Here is a 24,846-nt window from a genome sequence, read left to right on the forward strand (position 1 = left end):
ACAGAAATTATATTACAGCTACCTGCTAAGTATCAAATGACAGAAAAGAAACACCCACCTCAGACAAAACTGAGAAATGAATGTTGAGGAAAACAACATTCCTCAGAGACTTGGATTCTCAGAGACACAGAATTCCTTATCACTTACTACCCTGAAACTTAAGATCCAGTACACTGTGGGACAGAGTCGCTAACTCATCCCTTTTTGTAGCAGAAGTGCTATTAGCAAATGGAAACAGCTTTATTCATTGTAGATGAGGACTCCAAAAAGGGTTATACAGTCTGCACCTGAAGTTGCGTGAACAATGAAGAAGGAAACCAGCGGAATGCCTTTCAGTCTTCACTTGACTAGTATCGGTATCAACAGTCTATAGTTTTTTATTTTAAGGTGAGCCTTTAAGCAAAGACTTGAAGCGCTCTAGAGGATCTTTTAATAGACCACTGCATAGACAACAATGATCTGCCATATTTAAGCATTTATGCAAGGTTATAGAACTGCAGGAACACAACAAAGGACAAATAAACTTTGAAGGGAAGTGTATTTGCACAGATCACTATTCATAAGACTACTAGGTTTACCTTTTCTGCAGTGCCATGAAGGAGGCTCATGAAAAACAAGTGTTATGAGAAGATGGAGTGGCAGAGTAACAAAATCAATGCAACCACAGAAATGCATCATTCTTAAGAATCCAGAAGGTTTTTTTCACCCTTCTGGAAGCAGAATTCCAGACTGGCAGAAGATCTGAGTTAATACAATGTAGAGGCTTTGCACTGTCCTCACAAACTGCTGCATTTACCGTCAGTATCAGAACGATCTGAATGTCTTCTTCTGAAGTGACAGCAAAGCACTGAACAAGCAAAACGCTGACTTATGGTTGGCAAATCCAGAACCAAGCCCTGCACACACACCTCTAAGTCACATTTTGATAGTAGAAGTAACTGCATCTGAACAGTTTCGGCTAAAAAGGGTAGGAGGGGGAGGGATGTACAGACACATATGCTCTGTAATTTCCACAATCTTTCCGAGCCCTGATTCACAGATTAGTTTTTTAGACTATTTCTGCAGGACCTTCAAGTCAGCAAGCTTTCCTTCTTGTTTTATTGGGCAATTTTCCAACTGTTAAGCCTCCTGTAATAATGCAATTTGATTTCTATCCTCAGATGTTTGACTTTATATCCTATCATCACTAAGCATTGATTAAGCCTTAGCACATATACTTGGGTGGTGTTTATGACTTTGTTTTCTCAAGGGAAGGTCAGGCTTTAGGACATCACACTGTTAACATTTTTGGTTATACCTGGAACTGACTGTGGCCAGGTTCATTCATCGGCTTTTAAAATTCTCATGCTAGTTTGCTTCCACACAGGCAAAAAATAACGAAGACATCGACTTGCACAAGCAACAAGAATAAAAAAATGGGCTTGGGCATATATGTTCAAGGGCTTCTATCTAAAATTCTTAAAATTACTGCTCAGCTTCACTGTAGTCTTAGAAATGCATGCTGCTTGGTGTTGTCTCTCCCCACAGAAAAAAAACCCAAAACACATTTATGTCACTGGGCATGTGCATAAACAATTACATCTTGAAACGGTGATCAGTTTATGGCCTATGCCCTGATATGGCTCCCAGAGTATGTCTATGACAGCAATGCAGGTAGCCCGTAGGCATTCATGCAGCATGCCTACCAAAGCAGATCTTGCACAAACGTATCAAAAAGAAAGACGAGAAGGCAGTTACTACCTCCCCTTTACTCCACAAGCAAGTAGAAAACTCACCTGAGACATAAGAGACCTAGATTCAAATTTTTTTTCTGCTTGATTTAGAGTAAATCTCTTGACTTCCTAGGAGAGCAGCTCACCACTGACCTACATGGTACTCTGAGGTCAGAATGCTTCACTTCTTCCCGCTGAAGTCATTCTACTATGTATACACTTCTATAAATACCCATCAGGGCAAAGAAAGAATGAAAAATTACTAGTGTCTTTAGCCATTTTTTCACTGCAATAAATATTCTATAACTCTTAAACAAATTTCAGAAAGTGCCTGGTAAATAAACGGATCTCAGTCTACCTTTTAATAGGTAACTGTATACATCACCAGTCCAGCACCATTTCACACTCTCTGCAGAAAACTTAACTGGATGTGGAGACTACATTATTCTCTTGGTCCTTGATGTAGGTACCTCATAGGTTTGGAGCACCTAGCCACTCCACGATGAAAATTAATGTACTACCAACACCTATCCCATACCCATTCTAACAAAAAAAGAGTTTCAGTCTTGAAGACTGTCATCTCAAAGCTTTTCACAGACAATGAGTTACCTTGCAGTGGAAAAAACGTAAATATGATTCACTAAGACAAGCTGAGCATGTCTGTTCAGTTTTGTTATTTACATTTTTAAATGGTTCAATCGTTATTTGAAAGTTTGGCCACTAGACATACATTAAAACTTTCAAAGCAGCTTTACTGCTGTGTGCAATAATACATACAGCTTACATGGAAGTGTGTATATAGTACCTGGTGAAGTTACTATGATCTTAAATCCTTGTGATTACCAGGCCATAATTTTGAAAAGCAGGTTTCTAAAATTTAAGAGGACAAAATCTGGTATTGTCAGGTACTTATGTCCTCTGTATTTGCAACTTCTACAGCAAGGACCTAATACTACATAGTTACAAGACTGAAGTTCTGGCTATAACCACACAGTCACTTTCTGCTGCTTCACATCTCCCATTCACCCTGGGGGAGATTTCCAAAATGATAAAAAAGTAAAATGTAGCCTTTACAGCTTAACTAAACTTCAGTTACCTTTATTTTTTAAATTTCTAGTTGATAACTACCGTATGTTCACCTTTATAATCGGGAAGATCCCTCTCCCTTGTTTCATTTCTAGTCTCTACTCTCTGTTCCTTGTTTTTGAAACTTTTTCCAATTCTGGTGTTTTTTTCCTTTCAAATTGCCTCATCACTTAGCATCTGACCATGGCACTTTTGGAATGCTGCCGATTTAACTATGCCTCTGATGTATTATACCTGGACACTGATGTGGTGGATCTGTTGTTGCATTACACAAAGGACCATTATGTTTGAGATGTTTTACCCAATGCCACTATACACTTACCTAAAACTGTACTGGATTTCTCTGCTGAATATCAGAGTACATGCAAGCAAAATACATGTGTCTCTTGCTGCCATCCATTACCACAATAACTTACTTTATTCTTTTGTCTAGGCTTTTCTTCCCATTTACTGTAACTTTCTTTTAGCTGGACACACTTGCCTGAGATTTTGGAGAATGTGTCTCGGTTTTGTTTTCCACTATTAGTTGAAATCTCCCCAGGAGCCCTAGTGTTATTTTTACCTTCACCCTATCTGCAAGCTCTCTCAACCTGACATCTGTTGTCTTCTCCTGTCCTCTTCCAAACATCTGGATCTCTTACCAGCTCTTTACAGCTGATACTTAACTGGCTTAATAAGTACTTTTAAACAGCAGTGCAGTCAGGAAAAACACCAGGGCTGGCAGCCAGAGGGGCCTGGAAGGTTACCCAGTATGGTGGTATGAGGGATGCAGGGCTGGGATTCCACCCTAAGTCACGCTGAATGGGAAAATCCAACTGAGGAAAGCTGTATTTGTCTGCAGTTCAGGAAAGGTACACGGACTTGGAAGGGAGCTTCTTGTAAAGAATCCATTAATGCAAAAAAGTGAAGAGACATTCTTTTGTGTAGAACGTGTAAAGAGAATTAACTCATACAGGATACCCTTGAAAGCACCCACCAAGTAACAAGTAAACTGTTCAGGAGTTGGGCATGCAATGTCTGCAATTGCATTTCCAGCTCTTGGTAAAAAGAAGCTAAAATCACAATTGGCAACAGTTCTGAAATGCAACAGTAATCCATAAATACTCCTTAATTTTCCTGTCATTGCAGAATTAAGCTACTTCCAGCTCACACAGATCTTACCAGGTGTGCTCAATTGATGTCATTATAAGCCATCAGGAAACACCCACAGAGACCTGTAGCAACATTTAGAAGTTTTGTTAAACAGCTGTGTGTTATAATTGATTTGTATTATTTAAAACAGCCAAAGCAAGTTATCACTGGATGTAGAAAAGGGATGACTGAAGACTCCAGGGAGATTTAACTCACAAGAAAGCCAATCATAGGAACTTCATTTGAGCATTTTAAGATTATTACTAGAGGAAGTGCAATTAAATCATCACCATTTATCAATTATCATTATAAAATACTATGCAACCTTATCATGTTGATTTATTTATACGAAGGTAATGAGCTGACTTCTGCTTTTTGCAATAAAAACAATCTAGTCAGTAAAAGTATATGAAGATGCGTTCTCTGAAAATGAGCGTGACTTTCCACAATAATAATAAATAAATAAATAAGTTCAAATTTTACCTAAAATTTGGGGGGGGGTTGGCAATGTAATTGCCAAAAAGCTGTATTTTTTGCAGCTTAGGCAATGTGTCGGTTCTTGATCTCAGCTATATTTCACCATACAGACTATAAGCCAAAATATAGTTGTATCAAAACTGGGTACAGGCATGGCACCCACATTTCATAACATACATGGAATGTAGGTTCTAAATTATTAGTGTAAGATCCTGGATCTGAGAGAAAAAAAGGCAGTGTTACTTTCTTTTCCTAATCTGTCAATTACTGAATCAAAGTACAAAATCAGCACTAGTTGAAAGTTAAGGAACATTACACGTGAACAATGCTAAGCTCGATTTTTCTTCTCAGTGGTGGATTGCTTTAGAATTTAAAATTTGTATCTGTTTTGGAGCAAAATCCTAAACCTTTTCTCTCTCTGCTGTTCACGTGTACTGAGAGTTCAAGCCTGACTTTGTGAGTTTGCCCAGTGACTTGCATTATACGATCTGTGTCCCTGCAGGCAAAGCCTAACCCACATAACAAAATGGGTCAGCAGAAAAACAGAAAGAGAAGAGAAAACTCAGTATTTCAGTTCAGAACCCTGATTCATTTGAGGGGAGAAAAGTACTCTTTTTCTTGTAGACCCAACGCTTGCTTTGATCTGAGGCTTGCAGGCTAGTGCTTACAGTATGAATTTATTGTCTTTCATAATTCCTTTGAGAATACTCTGATTTTTACCGCTGTTTTACAGTTGCACTGGCGTATGCATCTCTCAGTTTACAAGGGGAAGTGTTTGTTGCACTAGCGGCTGCTGACACTGAAAACGCAACAGCGTTGACCCCGCTAATTGTACTGGTGCTCTTCTCTGCTCTGATGCTCTGATACATCCAGAGATGCATGCTTCCACAAACAATACATTCCCTCTTATCACTTGACTGAATGACCATAAGCAAATGCACTCTCGCTGCCTGCTGCCTTTCTGCTTTCACCTAAAATCAAAACTGTAGACCTCTTGAAGCCACTTTCCTGGAGGCCTTGTAGTCATGTGGGAAAGTACATTTGCAATCCAGGAATGCAGCTGGGGCCTTCGGACCAAGTTCAATACTGATGTAAAGCAGGCTAACTTCACTGAAGTCAGTGGAATTCAGTGTCCTTGAGCCACTGGTATAGGGTCTTCAGGGAGAAGGTGTACATACAAATGGCACAGGAAAAAAAGTAAACTAATTCCAAATCATGCAGTGCAATTACCACAGGATCTCAATTTATCTGGCTTCTGCTACCTGCCAGCAGTTCCAGTATTGTGCTATCAGCCTGAAGTATAGTCTATACTACTCTAGGATAAAGAGTTTAACTTAGCTTGTAATCTTATGTAATGGAAGTCACCTTAATATCACCCTCAAGGTAAAGAAGTTCTTCCTCGTATTCAGGTGGAACTGCCTGGGCTGCAGTTTGTGCCCGTTGCCCCTTGCCCTGTCACTGGGCACCGCTGAAAAGAGCCTGGCCCCATTCTCTTGACACTTGCTCTTGAAGACATTCATAGACATTGATGAGATCCCCTCTCGGTCTCCTCCAGGCTACACAGGCCCAGCTCTCTCAGCCCGTCCTCGTAAGGGAGATGCTCTGGCCCCTCATCAGCTTCGTAGCTTCTGCTGGACCCTCTCCAGCAGTTCCATGTCTCTGGTGAACTGGGCAGCCCGGCACTGGGCACACACTCCAGATGCGGCCCCACCAGGGCGGAGCAGAGGGGCAGGTTCACCTCCCTCCACCTGCTGGCCCCGCTCCTCCTCGTGCCCCCCAGGATCCCACAGCCACCTTGGCCACACGGGCACACTGCTGGCTCATGGGCAACTTGCTGTTGTTTCTTTACATCTCCGTTTGTGTTTGTCACTGGACTCATGTTGGCTGAACCACATCTGGAGAGGTGTCACGAAGACAACAGGTTCAGCACTCTACACATTTTATCAGCCATAAAACCTGTTTCTGCAAGTTTTTGAGTGTAAGTATCTCACACACATCTCTAGTTATTAGATGCAGGACAGTTTTACTTTACTGTTGCTTAAGAGGTAAAAATAATCTCTGCGTGGGAATGACCTGGTTTTCATTTTGGCTTCCACCACTCTGATTTTACACATTCCAAACATACTGTTTATGCTTTATTCTCAGTAGTATTGCATTATGATTTATTACCTATACAGAGCTGTAGGTTCTTGCAGGCTGTTGCAGACAAACAGAAAGAGATTGTGCTTTCTAGAGAGGAGCCTGAACATGGCTTCAGGCCACAGTATAATATGAGCATCGAGAAGGCACACTACCTCTAGAGTGCACATAGCAGATTCCCCTGTACATTTTTGCAGGTGGGAATATAAACTACCCACAAGCCAGAACAGCTCACCTGGGAAATACCATAGGTGTCAGCCCTACGGGATACCTAGCATCTGACCACAGAGTTACTGGTCTAGGAATGTAAGAAGGTGGGAACTGTGAAGGCAAAGTTAATCGAATCCTCTGGCTCTCTATGCAGAAACATTCATGATTTAGCTGCAAATGTGGAACTTCAGCTACAAATTGTAAAATTTTACTGAAAAATCTAAACTACAATACTTTTCTTGCGCAGTTATCTGCTACCGTATTAAATTATTTTATTAAAACCTAACCTTCTCACCTTCATTCTGCAGCAGGCAAGTCAGGAAATCAGACAAGTCCAGCAGACATCAAAAAACCAATGCTTGTAAGGTTCTCAGGGAGCTATTATAACATAAATAACAGTTTGTGGCTGCAAAAACATGAGTGCTGCTTGCATTCCCATAATTGAGTACCATCTACAAATAGGCATCCTGTAATTAAATTGTATTAGTTGAATTAAGGAACCACCTGCAGAATTCAGTTGAGGTTACATCCCTGTTGTGCCATCTGCTACAGTAAGAGACCTGTGTGCCTGGAATCAGCTAAAATCAAAAAGTCAAGGAAGGAAAGGGGAGGAAGAAAGAACACATTAGTATCTTTGTCTGATGGTAACAAATTCGCACCCAAAGAGTCTCTGTTCTTTGTCCAAACTCGTGCTGGAGGCCTGGAGCCGAGGGAAGAAACCAGAGCAACGAATTCAGCTTGAACCATATCTCACTGTTCCTTGAACGAGTATGACTGTTTTCAAGACAGCCATCACAAGTCTGGGAACTGTTGCTGAAATGATCTGGTGACTTAAAACCACTTTAAATAAAAGTGATTTGAATAGCTTTAACAGAAGGCAGTGATATCAGAGTTTACTAATCTGCTTCTTGTTCTAAAACATGGCATTCATTAACTACTGATTCTTCAAGACATTAGTCAGCAATAATTTATTATTTGACTGAGAGACCAATTTTCTCTCCTTCAAGCCCAGAGTTTGCAGGTCTATTTAAAATGGAAAATTACACAGTCTTTTTTGGTAATTTGATTAATAGACAATCCATGAAATGTCACACAAATATATTTTACTTAGATACATAAGTCTACTTTTGTATTTACTCAATTCCATGACTACTCAGAAATTGCCTGAAGTTTGCAGGACCAGCTTTGGAGAAGTATTTTAAATGAGAGATACTGTCATGTTAAGTCTTACATGATGAACCCCTACATATCCTTCAAAATTCAGGACTAAAACTACTGTTGGTAACTGGCTCAGCACAAACTCAGTTAAGACTTCTGTGCATTTTATCTGTGTCCAGGAGGGGAAAAAGTCCATTGAGGATCCAGGCATATATTGCATTCATCAATTCTGCAAAGGACCAGTGGTTTCTCACCTGCTGTGTAATAGTGTCCCAGGGCCCCTCCAGCAGACAAGCCTGGTAGCATGCATGAACACTCTTCCATATTTCATCCAGAGTTAAAGGTCTTCCATCTGTGAGGGGGGGGGGGGAGAGGGAAACAACCACCCACAGTTAAAGCTCTTAATCATGCTATATCTTTAATACAGAATAGCAAAAGTAAATCTGAAAATACAGATTATCCGGAAGCAGATGTAAAAAATAACAGCAAAACATGACTGACATCTTTCTGCCCCTGTAACTCCAAAACCAGCATTGCTGAAACCCTGACTGAAGGTGCTGATAAAACTACCCCAAATTCCCTGTTCAGCTTTCTTCTCTGTCACCTGAGAGTAACAACTTACTGCTCTGGTTGTAAGGTGTGAAGTTAAACTAATTTTGTGTAACAATGCTCGGACAAGACATATTTAAAACCACAAAACAGTTTCGTGAACAGCTGTCTCATGTAAATACATGCAATTCACAGTGTGAGTGGAAAAAATCTAAGGAACAAAATTCTGCAGACAAAAGTTTACTGCGTTTCGGTAACCTACATGCCCATAGTTTTTTATCGAGTTGCATTTATATAGCATTGGTGCACCAGGTTTTGGTTGCGAATTATGGTCAGAATTAAGCCATGATATTAGTGTCAAGCACTTCAGAAAACAAGCATGTCAGTTTTTCCTGAATATTTGTTTTTGGCAAACGGCAACAGAATATTTTGATCTACTTTCAATAAGTAGCTTCATCTTGCATTTATTAGGTGTCAGAAACCATTATCCTGTGATAAAGTTTTATTCCACTGACATTTTCATGTCTGTTAAATGAACAAGATTTATTCACCCAATTAACATTTGAATGCCATGTTTAGATATAAGTTAAAACCAGCTGCCTACAGTCTCTGTTTTATCTTATTTTCAGCACATATTTATAAAAAAGCATCAAGTTCTGAACTTACATAAGCACCATATAGCAGAAGCATGTGGCAAATGAAGTATCCGAAGGGGTAAACAGCATATTAACTAGCTATACTATGCCATCCTCATGAATGTGAGACCTGGTAGACCATCATGCCCTCTGTCTTACGATGGCAGATACCACAGCTGTGCTGGAGATGGTCTAACATCTACCAAGAAATTTGTTATGAGAGCGTAAGTTAACTTTAGAAGGATGTATTTATGTTCAGATCACTTGTGTGCAGGTAATCTTTGGCTGCGGTGACCATGAAATGGTGGCACTCAAGATCCTTAGGGCAGTGAGGAAGGTACACAGCAAGCTCCACACCCTGGACTTCAGGAGAGCAGACTTTGGCCTCTGCAGGGATCTTCTTGGTAGAGTACCAAGGGATAGAGCCCTGGAGGGAAGAGGGGCCCAGAAAAAGCTGGTTGATATTCAAGGACCACCCCCTCCAAGCTCAGCAGCAAGACATCCCAACAAAGAAGTCGTCAGGTTAAAATGCCAAGAGGCCTGCATGGATGAACAAGGAGCGACTGGACAAACTCAAACACAAAAAGGAAGCCTACAGAGGCTGGAAGCAAAGACAGGTAGCCTGGGAAGATTACAGAGAAATTGTCCAAGCAGTCAGGGATCATCTTAGGACAGCTAAAGCCCTGACAGAATTAAATCTGGCCAGGGACATCAAAGGGCAACAAGAAAAGCTTCTGTAGGTACGTCAGTGATAAAAGCAAGACTAGGGAAAATGTAAGCCCTCTCCAGAAGAAAATGGGACACCTGATTACCTGGGACATGGAGAAGGCTAAGGTACTTAATGACTTTTTTGCCTCGGTCCTCACCATCAAATGGCCCAGCCACACTGCCCAAGTCACGGAAGGCGAAGTCAGGGACTGGGAGGATGAAGAACCACCCAATATAATTTGAGAGCGTCTAAAGAACCTGAAGGTGCAGAAGTCCACGGGACTTGATTGGATGCACCCATGGGTCCTGAGAGGACTGGTGGATGAAGTGGCCACTATCCATCATATTTGAGCAGTCATGGCAGTGAGGAAGGTACACAGCAATCTCCACACCCTGGACTTCAGGAGAGCAGACTTTGGCCTCTGCAGGGATCTTCTTGGTAGAGTACCAAGGGATAGAGCCCTGGAGGGAAGAGGGGCCCACAGACTGGAAAAAGGGAAATGTAACTCCCATTTTTAAGAAGGGAAATAAGGAAGACCAAGGGAACTACAGGCCAGCCAGTCTCACCTTGGTACCTGGCAAGATCGTGGAGCAGATCCTCCTAGAAGATATGCTAAGGCACATGGAAAATAAGGAGGTGACTGGTGACAGCCAACATGGCTTCTCTACGGGCAAGTCATGCCTGACAAATTTGATGGCCTTCTATGACATGGTTACAGCATTGGTGGATGAGGGAAAAGCAACTGGTGTCATCTACCTGGACTTGTGCAAAGCATTTTACACTGTCCCACATGACATCCTTGCCTCGGAACTGGAGACACATGGATTTAACAGACAGACTGCTCAGTGGACGAGGACTTGGCTGAATGGTTGCACTTGAAGAGTTGCAACCAGTGGCTTGATGTCCAAGTGGAGACCAGTGGTGAGTGGTGTACCTCAGGGGTCAGTACTGGGACCAGCACTGTTTTAACATCTCTGTGGGCGACACTCGCAGTGGGATCGAGCGCACCCTCAGCAGGTTTGCTGACACCACCAAGCTGCCTGGTGGTGGTCGACAGGCTGGAGGGAGGGGATGCTGTCCCGAGGGAGCTGGGCAGGCTGGAGAGCTGGGCCTGTGCGGACCTGGTGAGGTTCAACCAGGCCGAGTGCCAGGTCCTGCACGTGGGTCGGGGCAATCCCAAGCACAAACACGGGCTGGGCGCACAGCGGATTGAGAGCAGCCCTGAGGAGAAGGACTTGTGGGCGCTGGTGGGCAAGCTCAGCATGACCCAGCAACGTGGCTCGCAGCCCAGAGAGCCGGCTGTACCCCGGGCTCTGCGCCACCCGCAGCCTGGCCAGCAGGCGAGGGAGGGGGCTCTGCCCCTCTGCTCCACTGTGGTGAGACCCCCCGGCAGCGCTGCGTCCAGCCCCGGCGCCCTCGGCACAGGACAGACACGGACCTGCTGGAGCGGGTCCAGAGCCGGGCCACGAAGATGGTCAGGGGGCTGGAGCACCTCTCCCGTCAGGACAGGCTGAGAGGGCTGGGCTTGTCCAGCCTGGGGAAGAGAAGGCTCCGGGGAGACCTTCTTGTGGGCTCCTGACCCATAAAGGGGGCTTACGAGAAAGGTGGAGAGAGATGTTTTACCGGGGCCTGTAGTGACAGGACGAGGGGCGACGGTTTGGGACGGGAGGAGGGTGGGTTTAGATTCGATATTGGGAAGGAATTCTGTACGGCGAGGGTGGTGAGATGGCCCAGGCTGCCCGGAGCAGCTGTGGGTGCCCCATCCCTGGGGGGGCTCAAGGCCAGGCTGGACGGGGCTGGGGGCAGCCTGGGATGGGGGGGGTGTCCCACGGCAGGGGGGTTGGAGCTAGATGGTCTTTAAGGTCCCTTCCAACCCAAACTGTTCTGTGATTCTATGAATATGAGATGCCATACATACTTGTGATTTTCTGTTTTTTATTCAACCTGCAAAGAGAATCCAGAGGAAATCCAAATGGAAAATCTAGAACAACACACATTCTAATGCAAAATTTGATTTGCCACTCTAGATCTTGTTCTGTACACCTTTCTTTGTATCTGTGAATTTTTATAACACTTTAGCAAATCCAGATCATACACAGGAAATTGATGACTCTGACTCTAACCATTAATCTCATTTACAGAAATGATCAAATATTATTGAAGCATTAAGCATATTATAGTTAAATTTAGTTTTGTCTTCACCTCATGGATTTTATTACTTCATGTATGAGAAGTAGTGTATCTTCCATCATATATCAGTGTAGAATTACTTTCACTTCAGAGAAAAATACAAATAACATCCATACTGAAAATTTCAGCTCATATCATAGCAAGACCACAGACAATAAAATACTTCAGTAGTTAATATAGAGTAATTGCAACGTTTCAGATAGGAATAAAAAATTGATCTGGGCATTCTGATTATGCACTTATATATTGAAATATGTTTGGATTTACATTTCCCTATATTTTTCATTTTCCAATATTTTAATATATTTCACTAAGCTTTAAAGGAGTTTAAGTGTGCATTTTAAATGGAGTTAGCTTTCATACATGCTTCCAGAATGTTCCCGTACATTCTTATTTAAATGACTAGATGGAAGGCCAGATGCAGCAAGAAATATTAAATTATCAATACTTAAAATGGATGTGAGTTCAGCTGGAGAAAGAAGACAGTCTGGATGGTGTGTTTCCCCATCCTCTTTTCTGGGATAAAGACCTGAAAGTCTGGTGCTTTCTTTCTCAACTAAAAAAAAAGAGAAAAAAAACAAACCACAAAAACCCCCAAACAACAACTACTCTAAGATCTTAAAATGACTGATAGAAGGACTGCTTGTTAGAGAGCACAAGGGAAAGAAGAACAGTTCGGAGGTTTTGCAGTCCATTTTGGTTTTGTTCCTGCAGTGTCAGAAGGTAAGTGTGGACAATAAAACCCATTTCAGGTATTCTGGCTGGAAGTGTGGTTTATGTTTTAAAACTCCTCGGTTTGTGTGAATTTGGTCATCTGCTTAGGGTAATGTAAGTGAATCCACTTTATTTGCAAGCTCCCAGAGTTGCACAAAACACACATCTGTATTCTTTGGGCGCCCATAGACCCCTTTTTCAAGGGCTGTCACCATTCACGTGTTTAGCAGCCCTGTTAAACATTCTTGCAACCCACTGAGACCTCAAATATCCAGCTGTGCTGACAGAGCACTTTGTAATTGTTGCTGCTAGCAACAAGGGGCCACTGTGGCACCTGCTGAGCCAATCAGCCTCTCTGCTTCTTCTCTCACTCTTTCCTGTGATGGAGCTGAACTCAAAGGGTTCAGCCAGAAAAAGCAGGCAACAGCAGCATCAAGACAAGAGAAGTGGCAGGAGAGGAAGGCAGAGCAATACATTAACTCACCGTGCACCCACAATGACACAGCTGCTGAGGTGCTTGCAGCTTGTCCCAAGTCTTATCCCAAGTCTAGCTGGGAGCGGGCGTGCAGACAGAAGTGAAAGTTTGTGGCTATATGTACCTTTTGTATAATCCATCTAAGTAATTACAGAGCATGAAAGGAAACGTACACCACACAGCAATAACTGCTTGTGGGTCGTGCGAGATTTACTGCATCTTTGTCTGAAGCTCCATGCCTGTAGTGCCACAAATATGGCATGCAACACATCATCAGCTCATCAGTAATAACCCAGGCTCTGCAAAATGCAGACTCTGATAAAATAAACTTGACATCTAGCCAGCAAGAAAGGCCAAAAGAGCCTGGGAAGTAACCAAGAGAAATGAGATAAAGGATAGGAGTCAAGAACTCTTTCAAGTATGGGTTCTGTTTCTGCCACTAATTAACTATGGGCTGGAATCAACCAGTTCATCTGCTTTAACAGTCAGCAAGAACAACTGCAACCTTTATAACCTTTCTATCACAAACTCGGATTTTTATTACTTAAACTGTCTAGACTACAACAAACTTTTCTGAGAAAAGGTTCTAGATGGTCCAATTGGGGTTAATTCATTTATATCACCACAGGTAAGAAATAATTAAAAAGCAGACAGCTGAGTGCCCCCCTCACAGCAGCAAGGTGTGGTCATTAAGACCACATATGAGTCAGCTCCCAGCTGACTTGGCACCTTAACTTCTACAAAGGGTGGAAATTCTTCAGGCACACAAATTTTCACATACATTTTCAGAGAAAATTTCCAGGCTTCCCAAGTTACTGTTTACTAAGGGCTTTTAATAATTTCTTAGGTTTCCAATTAAAGGTTATTTGACTCTTTTGGTGAATGGGTGCACGAGTTGTTTTGAGGCTTCATTCTGGCATATTTTCCAAAGAAACACTCTTATGAAACCATTTACCACAAAAGAATAAAAAACCGTTACAGCTTGGGAGAATATCTGATTATACAAATTATTCAGTTTTATTTATGTCCAAAGCCAAGATAAAACAAGTTCATACGGGACACAGTCTTAGGAGGAGCTATCTTTCTGAGAAATGACATAGTGGTTACATGCTTTTGAGTTCAGGCAGTAAGTCTGTGTTCTGGAAAGTGCATCCACCAGGCCCAGTATGGTTATGAATACAGAAAGTCATGCCTTCAGGGCTGGAGGATGTTACATTATCTCACAAGCTCCCTCCCTCTAACCGCTGATTAGCACTTTTTTTATTGGCAGGGATCTATCTGTATATCAGAGCACAAAACGTATTTTGAGCAGGTCAACTTGAGAATCCCATTCCTTCTCTCTTTCCTAGAGGAGTTAGGCTGCAGTCCTTATTGACTCCCATTAGTTCTGCTCTTTTAGTGCTTAGCCGGCATTCATGATTCTTCCTCTACCTTTGTAGGAAAAATAAGAAGAGAGGTGTGAGACAAGCCATTATTTTCTTCAAATTCAGGTGATTCCTGAATGATGCCTGTGTCCACCTGTGATTGTGTTGCTGCTACCTCACTGTTGGTGCAAGAGGTTTTTTGAATGTATGGTTTCAGATGACGACACCTCAGGAAAAGACCCAAGTTCCTTGACATCTTAAAGACTAAGAAAAGGGGAAAATACTCTGCTGATTAAAGAAAGCTTACTGGACCTAGCTCAGCCCATCTGGCTGATGCCAGCATTGAAGGAGAAGGCTAATTGCCTATACCATCTGTCTCTAAGAGGGCTAATTGCTGACATCAGGTATCAGCAGGGGTTCATGCATTTCTCCAACTACCTATTTGGTAATCTCAGAAGCCAAAGAAAGAAAGAAGAGCTCCCGTTTCTGAAAAGTATGGCATACATAAGACAGATTTTGGACAAATGACACCTAGTTCTCTGAGACTGAGGTATTGAGGAGCATTGTTCTGAGCTCCTGACACAAGCTAGGACTTCAACAGGTCTGAATTTAGGAATATATCCCATGGGGGAAATATTATGAGGTAGAGGAAAAATGTTTCTTACACATATCTAGTCTAAAATTATGTTCAGGTATCCTGTGATGTTCCCCAACAACCTTCCAGACAAGAGTCATCACGCTTAATCATTATATTCAGCTCAAATTTGTCCTTGCGCAGAACAAGATCTTCCTTTAAATCTATTCCCAGAGACTACCAGAAAGTTTAGATGTCTCTCATAAGGTTTTAGTTCTGTGGCAATTAAAATGTCAAACCCTTACCTTACACTACCTTACATGTCGCACTTCCTCTCCCTCAAAAAAGAGGTCTAAAAATGAAGTCTGGAAAACAAGTTATTTCATCCAATTTAGACACCAGCAAGGATAAAGATACAACTTTTGCCCTATTTGCAGGAAGAACTGAACTGTGATGTTTAAACACAATTGCTAGCAGAGAGCAGTGAAAACTGGATGTCCTCACTGACACAAGCTCCTGAAGATGCCAACCACACTGAACGTGACAGGAAAATCTCCCCTGCAGCTCTACTGGAAGCCTTTTTCCTAGGTGGGACTGCAAGAGACCAAGTCAACAGAAACTGGACTCAAAGAGAAAGGTAGGATTTAATTATTCTAGAAATGTTTTCAAAGAGCCTATTTTGAAGAGTGCAGATTTGGAGAGGCTGACACCAGTTGCTACCATAACATACAAAGTGAGCAAGTGAATATTGCAAAACAAGCAAAACCACTTAGGTCGAACAGAATTGTTATTTCCTAGGCAGGCCTCGAGGCGTAATGGCCATTTAACATACTGCCATAGAGGAAGCAGAGTTCTGAATTCAAACTCTGTGCCCTGCTGCTGGGGAAGGCAAGATAGGGCAGGGCTGTGGAAACACTGGAAGGATTATAGCTCACCTCCACTCCCCCAACAAGCTCTAATTAACATGAGGATCAGTATGGACAGGATTCAAGGGAAACCACGAACAGCTCACAAGAGACTTGTGAGAAACTGCTTCTGTTACTTAATCTACAAATAATCATAGGAATTTAGACTGGGAAATTGGTATACGTCTCAGAAGATTCTTCCCTGATTATTTCAGATGAGGAATGCAGCGAGTATTACTAGTTGTCTGAGAAACAAGGTGAGGAGCCTACCACATGAAGACTATTACCTCAAAGGAAAAAAATCTCAGGGCATTGCCTAGCCTAGAGTTTTCCTTATACCGGGTTCAGCATCAGACAAAAGATATTTTGCTCAGATATCTCACGTGATTGTGAAAGCGATTGTCATCTGCTCGTTCCTGACAACCCCATGTCGGGACCTGGAGACAGCACGGCACAAGCAGGCAAATAACTTGCAGGGACAACAGAATTTTCTATTTTCAGAAGTACACTATCCATAATTAAAATCAGAGAATAATAGTTGAAAATATTATAGGAAAAGTAATTATTGCCAGCATTTCGTATCATTCTCTCTTCAAGAGTCAGACAATGTTAAATGTTAAAAAAGAATGTTAAATGTTGAAGAGAACCCAGGTGACTTTAGGAATTATCTAAAAAACAGTCCTTGTTTTCCATTGTGAAACGTTCCCAAGAAGTATTTTCAAACATAATTATACTTGTAGGAACAATTACGGATTTGTACTGCAAGGGGAGCTGTTGGCACATAATACCAGGATTGTGCATTAGATCATCCACTAGCTTCTGTAATATCCACTTCCAGCTATAAGGAGTCATGTTTCAACACCTCCAATTCCCTGATGCTGACAAGCTAAACAACTTGTTTTGTCTCTGGGAGCTCTTCTCTGGTGATTAACTGCTTATGGTGAATACTAATTATATGAAAGTACAGTACATTAGAAACAGTGTCCTATTTCCTCTACCTGCAGCGTCTCCATCCTCTTCTGTAGTGACACTGCACTATTAATTCAGCTAAACCCAAGAAGATGACATTTTTCAGGGCCACAAATAGGTTAATCTCTCTCTTACAGCAAAACTTTCTTTATCTTCCTGTCTGCACAATAAGTTTAAGGGCAAAACATTGCACATTTGTAAATGCCTGTAACAATTCTAGAAATAAATTTGCAGCAGGATGTGTGCAAATGAATTCTGTTGGTGGTAAAGGCGGAGCAATGTCCCCAGTTCCCCACTTCCCAGTTTGAAAATTTACCCCAAATTATCCATTCCTGAAACTGCACCTCAGACTAAAATCTTTCCACCAGGGAGTCTATGAGAATTTGTTCTTCAATTTTAAATTTGAAGTGCCTTTTAAAATGCTAACACTGCAAAATTAGAAACCATTAAACAATGTAAACCAGAGAGTGATTAAATCTACCAAACACATTCAAAGCAGCTTAAGCTACTTTTTAATTAAATAGGAAAAGATATCACTGGCAACATTCAGACATTTTTATCTAGATAAAGTTAGGAGATTATTCAAAACACAAAAGATGCTGATGCTACCATGCAGGAGACTGAATGAAGTGGATTGGAGATTTCAATCCCTCCACCCTAGGTACACAGTCTTTGGGCAGAGAGGAACAGAGCACAGCCAGTGCTGCAGTGTGATCACTCTGCTGATTAAGTGTCACCACCAGCGGCCTTGGAGGGAGACTGTGTGTTCCTCCTTCCTTTCTGACAGGATGGTGAGTGAAATCACAGTGGCTACAGCAATTGAGTAACAGGTAACAAGATGTACGTATCAGGGAGGAAAGAAGATCAGTTAGTGTTTCAAGAGCCAGTTTTAATAGACAGAAAAAGGCAACACCTTATCAATTTTGTTTTGTTTAAGCAGCAAATTTAAATACAAAAAAAACAGCATACACTTTTAAAGGTACATTTAGACCACAGCCTTGTGGCTCAAATTCAGGCTCCAAAGAAACCGACACAGTTCTGCTGAAGCACTGTATGTAATTATGTCCTCTTACATTGCAGCCAAATTCAAAACTGCACCTTTAAGTTTTTGTGTTAATTTAAAGAAAAGAACAAGAAAAATGACCAGCAGTTTTAGTCAACCACAGGCAAGACGCCAGGAGCCAAAGATCAGCCTCCTTCAGACTGAGATGATATCATCTACTCCAAGGTTCTGAAGCTCTGTATTGGGAGTATGACAAAATTGAATTGTGAACAGCCTAATCTCTTACTTTTTTACTACATATAATTATTACTCTGTTGCTCAATTTAATATAAAGTCTGTGTTCTTAACATCTATTGACCCAACATATTATTCTTCCTTTTGTTTAATAGAAGATTGGTCTTACCTAAAAAGCATGCCCTAAAATAAAGCACAGGTACTTGGTAGCTGCTGGAGTACAAGACATGATACTCATAGTGAATCACTTCTGTTGCACAAACTCCAGCTGCTTGAGAATCATCCAAAGACTCCTAAAACAACAAACATGAACACAGTAATACATCAGCTTTTGTGTTTGTATAAAGGAAAAGTAGTTACTAATATTGTAATAAATTCAATAAATATACAGAACAGAAATAATGGCAATCATCCCTTTCACAGCATCACTCACTTAACTTTCAAAAGCCATTTATCAATACTAGCGAGAAAATCACAAAAGTTCAAAACCTACAAAGACATCTTAACTCCCGCAACTGTGAACTATGCATTTGCAGAACTGAGGTCCCTCTAAGTGCAGGCTGCTTTTGTAAACAAAAGACAAAAGCTCTCTAAAATCTTCATGGCACAACAACTGGTACAGTAAGGTGACTACAGCTGCATCCCTCTCATTACCTTTAGTATAGATAATTTTAAAAGTGTATCCTTAAGTAATCTGGTTTTCCTTGCCAAAAGACAAAGCAGATGTATCCATGAAAATTCTTTGTTCTACCTTCTTGAAAGGCTTTTTGCCAGAGGTCGTTTTTGCTAATAATACTTCTAAAACTGAGATTATTTTTTCCTGTTAATATATATTTAAAGTGTAAAGTAAGTAAAGTTTATTGTAGATTTGAAATAAATCAGGATAGAACGTTACACCATTGAGATATATCCCAGTTGCAGCATATATTTCCTTAGCATTTCAAATTAATATTCAAAGTAGTGCTAGTTCTAGTACCCAGTTGTTTTGACCTATCTAAAAATTGTCAATACTCAACACCTCTGAAAATGGAACCATTAAATTAATAATGCCATTAAGATTGTTAGAATAAACTTTCAAAAAAGACACTATGGGTGTGGACTTGTTCAGTTTTCAAACCCCCAAATTTGCATGCATGAACTAAGCAACCATAATGCCCCACAGGTTGGGTGTGTATTTCCAACCTGACTATTGCCAAGCAACTGTGAATATTTTCTTCCTGTCTCTGTCCAAGCAAAATAAAGATTGATCAGGAAAGAAGAACCAGCATCTTTTGAACACCATCCGGACTTAACACACGAGAAACTTAAAGCTATTTTGCACTTTTATCTCACATCCTTAACTGAACTCAATGATGAATTAATCTATGAAGAACTGATAAACTATAACAGTAATGACACACAAAATACTTTAAATATTTTTTTTTGATAGCCCACATAAAAGTGATTTCCCCCAAATTTAGTGTATTAGACAACCAGATGCTGCTGAGGCACATGGATAGAAGATCACAAATGGCAAGCCCAGACCTTGGGAAGGAATCTTCAAAGAAAGTGCTCTCTATGTTAACGTAATTTTTAAAACTGTATGTGAATGGATACTAAAGACAGCATGCCAGAAGGGACAGTGATGATTACTGTATCTGACTTCATGGGCCAGGTACAGTTAGGCATGCTATGTCCAGTTCCAACGTAAATGTATAACAGGCTAAGAAGGCAAGTTCTTTTCCCCCTCACAAACATCATACCCTCTGATCAGATGTGATACTCAGATTTAAAAAGATCACTTCAGAAAAATGGAAATTTTTTCTCTATGGTAAGATGAACTTTCTTGAAAATGGATCTATTTTCAATGCTTTAGTGAGAATAGTAAAAGAAAGAACAGCAGCCACCTGTGGAAAAAGAAACCAATAAACAACTACAAATTGGCTTTTGAGTTCATAGAGGTGGGAAAGCATCCATATTCAGAACCGAACCTACATTAAAATTTACAAACCCCTTTCTGGATCAACCTCCTGGAATCAAAATCATACTGCTTTACAGACATCAGTGTTTCATCAGATATTATGGTCTTGCCTACTGCTTAGTCACCAGTTTACCTTGCCCTAAAACTTCTTCTGGATATGGCAAGACTACCTGTTCATGTATTAAATACTACTGTTTTAGAAAAAAGTTGTATGTATACACTACTCTCCCACTTTCTGTATACAAGGGTAAAATGACTTGTATACCCTCACATAAACACTGATACCTAATTTGTGACTACTTTAGACTGAATAACGAAGAAGCCATATTCTTCACTATCTCCAAATAATTAGGAAAGGAAGTTAATACTAACTTAAAATGAAATACTCAAATCTGTATATCCTTAGGAAAACGTGCTTTAGAAAACCACTGCTTAGAAGTATACTTAGGTATACTCAGAAGGTCATAAATTAACCTAGGAACAACTGCGTCATTAAGAATTCAATTTACTGGGTTAGCACAAGATTTCAGCTGGTAAAAAACTTCTACCTTCAATTGCTGGCTTAGGAAAAGGAAAGCAAAGGAGAGACTTTCTGATTTCATTGCTCTTTGAGACAGCCATTAAGAAATCTTAAGAATTCCTGCCATTACCAGACATACATTAGATGACTGACTACTTCCCAAAATATCCTATTACTTCCAGAGAAAGGTGGGTTTATGCAGAAGTGGCCTTCCCAGAAGACGTACATAGTTTGACGGCAGGAGAGGCAGTTGAGAAGGGAAGAAGACAGCTTTGCTGCTTTACTCTTCTGGATAGCAGAACATGTGGACACATTTATTCTGGATTATTCTGGATTTTTTTTGACTGATAGTTTAGGCAGTTTCTGAAATCAAGCATTCAGCTGAATGCAAGGCTCAAAGAAGTTTTAAAACTGACATTATTCTGCTCTGTAACAAAATGTACTTCAGTCTACTACAAAGTTTCAACACTCACTCAAAGTTAAGTTTCTGAAACTCAGTCTTTTTCTGCTGTTTCTAGTGACGAGTGGGTACACTGTATGTGTGATTTGCATACAAAGGCAGATAGCTGAATCCTTCTTAGGGCTGCCTCTAATCCCCTTTCCTTTCAGTATACAGCAGTTTCAAGACTTCTTACAGAAAAAGATACAGCATTGATGTGTAATCCTGTACTTCACAGTCTCTATCAGTACAATGCACAGTATTTATGCAGAGAAACTACATTTTGGAACCTAAAAATTTTGATGATATCTCTCTAGCTGATGAGATTAACTTTGCTGATGAAATGAATAAAATGAGTACAGTCATTTTAGGTGATCTTTAGAACATCTAAAAATCTGTGCTTGGCTGAATAAAGCGATGGAGCCTCAGAGAGTTTTATATCAGCCCAAAAGAAGGGATTTATTTTTCACTCTTTAACCAACTACTGACAAAGCCATAAATATAAAACACGGGTATAATTTATAAAAAAAAAAAAATCACAACAGAATTTTATTTTTATCTACTTTATATGATATCCTATTGAAATTTTTCCTTCCAATAATTGTTCTAGTTTCCTTTTTTATGTATACTGTTGTTTTCTTTTTAAGCTAATGCTGAATCTTAATTACTATAATAGACGATATTGAAATAAATTTTAACTTTGCAAGATTTTGTAACTGCTGCAAAACATTCACACATACACACCACAGAACAAATTCATAATTTTGTTTAGATCTTGTAAAGACAAAACAAACATACTCGCATTTAAAAAAACCCTGAAATGTTAACAAAAAAGGGGGTTTGACAAAACTGCAATCATTAGAAATGCTATGAAGTAATTTGATTTCTCAATTTTTTGTGTCTGCTTTGCAGATTTCCTTGCATGCTTGCCATGCTTCCAGTTAAAACTGTGAATCCAGGACTCTCTGACTGTTTCCTAAACAAATAGGGAAGTTGTCATCAGGAAGCATTTGTTCCTCAATTGCTCTCACGTAAAACCATTCTCATGCTATCATAACGGACTACTGAGCAGATGTTTAAAAGTAATGTATGTATTAGAAAAAAGATAAGCAGCAACCACCTAATTAATTACATTAGTTCCATCATAACTGAGTTATCACTAATTTTAATTGATACAAAATTGTTCTCAACCTTTAAGTACCCCCTGAACAAATTAAGTTGATTTGTTCCTTTTAAAATGCTACTTTATTTAAATCAATAGATAAATTATGCCGCATGTCATTCTAAAGGCAAAATAATATATTTGTACTATTCTTACTTCTCCTGATGAAGAAGGCAAGTTTAAAACCCTGGTAACAAGCTAATTGGCAGCAGGAGAGAGTTAATAGCATGTTTTGATACTCTTTAGTAGTAACATTGCTCCAGACTGAAAAGCAGCAGGAAGGTATGGGTTAAGGCAGGTGACCTTCAGACTGGGAGGGCTTCAGAAGAAAGGGAAGGGCCAGGGAAGTGATGGACCCGGTAAACTGAGGAGGTGACAGAATTACCTAATAAAAAAGGGATTTTCCTGTGCTGACACAAAACATTTTCCTCTCTCCACCTCACCCACAGAGGCCAGCTGAGACAGCCATCCTTGCTCAGCCCAAATTCCCTTTGAAATGCTTAAGTAGGCCCTAACACCCTTTTTGGGGGAAGAGGTAAGAGAAGTGGTTTAAAGAACAGTGGGTACATATCTCCTGGATCTCAAGTCACTCCCATGTTCCTCATCTCTTCTCCTGCCATCTTGACCTCTACTTCTTCCTGCTGCAGGCCAGCCTCCTGAGATATTCTGCAGGAGCAGGGCAGGACTGGGCTTCAGAAAAGGTGACTCAGGCACAGTTACTGGTACTGCTAGTTTCACTGGGGTGGGGGGGGTGGGGAGATGCCATCCAGATTAGTATGCAAATCTGATTTCATTGCTTGGAATACATTTACACTTAATTTCATTTCAGCCTCTGCAGTTGAAAACAAATGTATCACACTTTCTCCAGCGTGGTGTTTCTCTTTCTTCAGAGACAACTGTGAGCTACCATGAGAAACACAAGAGTTTTCAGAAAGCAGCTCCCCTCCCCATTCAACACTTTGGCAAATAGGGAGATCTGAACATGGAAACTGAATGGTAGGACAGTGTTCAGCAGACAGAATTAAAGCACAGTTTAATGTGGAGGGTGTGGCAGCGTGGTGAGATAGTATCTGCACTCTTCATTCTTCCTCCCAGGTGTTCTCCACATTTATTTGGACTGTGTCTCACTTTCTTGCCTGCAGCCCCCACAGGTCTAGTCTCTGCAGGTCATTTTCCTGCTGGTTTTTGTACCTCCTGTGCAGAGTCTCAAGTCATTCTCATCCTTACAAAGATCTTGAATCTCCAGTCTGATCCTCCCTTTCCTTTCCATGTGGAAAATGCAGTGTGGCGTTGGAGCAGTCAGCAAGATGAGCCTCATTGGAGAGAAAAGTCAGACCTCCGGGCAGCAGCTCACCTCACACCCTCCTGACCAGCCTGGATCACCCCTACAAGCCAGAGGATGGCAGAAGACAGAAGCCTGGCTGACTGAATGAAGGTTGAACAGCCAGTACGCCCAGTGCCTGGAATAAAATCTCAAAATGAAGTATTACTTGAAAATTGCAAGGAGACCTACAAAATGAAAAAAATCTCCTTGCAAAGCTAAACATGCTGAGGAAAAAAAAGCGAACCGAGAATCTCAAAACCACCCTAGCACATGGGGATTTTTATTTTAATACAGTACAAGAATTTCAGTTTGCATTAAGTGATTGTCAGTATATTCCGTTCACTATTCATACTATGCTAAAATTTTTAGGCTGTAATCAAAGTTACCCCACTACGTCATGGTCTATAAAAATGCATAAAAATGTGGACAACTTCCTGAAGAATTTAAGTGTAAGATGAATGGTATACAAATGCCTTTGCCACTAGTTGCATCATTTTTATATACATTAATAAATTGCTCTTTTATGTGAAGTATATATGGGGAAATCCAACAGCCTCCATATGTTCCCTGATGCCAGCATCATTACTGACAGATGAGGCCATATGAGAATAACAGAAGAGGTCTCAAGAATAATGAAGTTACCTTATGGACTTGTTTCCTGTATTCAGTGACAAAATCTTCCCCACTATCTTGAATGCCTTCAAATTCAGTTGGCCAAGGGCAGAACCTGGTTAAATACTGCCCGTCACTACCGAAGAAAGAAACTGGTCCTTGTATTAGTCGGTGGTATTACTAAACACCATGTCCAACGAGCCTTCTTCTGGAAGACAGGGCTACCTTGAAAAGCCACTATGTCACCAATGGAAAAACTCGAGTCTGAGTTAAGGTAAACATGCAATGGATCCCTGAAATACTTCATTTCCCAAAGGAAAATCCTCTGACTGCCAGTCAGCACCCTGACCATGACACTGTTAAAGTACCAGTCATAATCAGAAAGACTATTTACCCCCCCCCCCCCCCAAAAAAAAATAAAGGTTACTAACAAAAACCCACAGCCTTTTGTCATTCAAGGCATACCAAAATACCTAGATTTCCACCCCAAAAAGATACGGCACATAAACTTGCAGTAGTTCCTCATGCATTAATAATCATTTCTAATGGTTGTAAATTAGATTTGTCTTCTGATTGCTTTAAAACTGCTATTACA

General features: G+C 40.7%; 1 protein-coding gene across 3 annotated transcripts in view; it reads right to left on the minus strand.

The window, feature by feature from the left end:
- ATG10 (autophagy related 10) overlaps positions 1-24,846 on the minus strand; it is a 99,199-nt gene that overhangs the window by 20,377 nt on the left and 53,976 nt on the right. For all 3 annotated transcript variants that reach the window (XM_080372577.1, XM_080372576.1, XM_080372575.1), the window contains exons 4-5: positions 18,404-18,527; positions 8,168-8,265 (exon numbers count right to left, since the gene is read on the minus strand). In XM_080372577.1, coding sequence (XP_080228703.1) covers positions 8,168-8,265; positions 18,404-18,527 — 222 coding nt within the window. The remainder of the gene's footprint in view (positions 1-8,167; positions 8,266-18,403; positions 18,528-24,846) is intronic.

The sequence above is a fragment of the Falco punctatus genome (genome assembly GCF_963210335.1).
Source record: "Falco punctatus genome assembly, chromosome: Z".
Taxonomy (NCBI): domain Eukaryota; kingdom Metazoa; phylum Chordata; class Aves; order Falconiformes; family Falconidae; genus Falco; species Falco punctatus.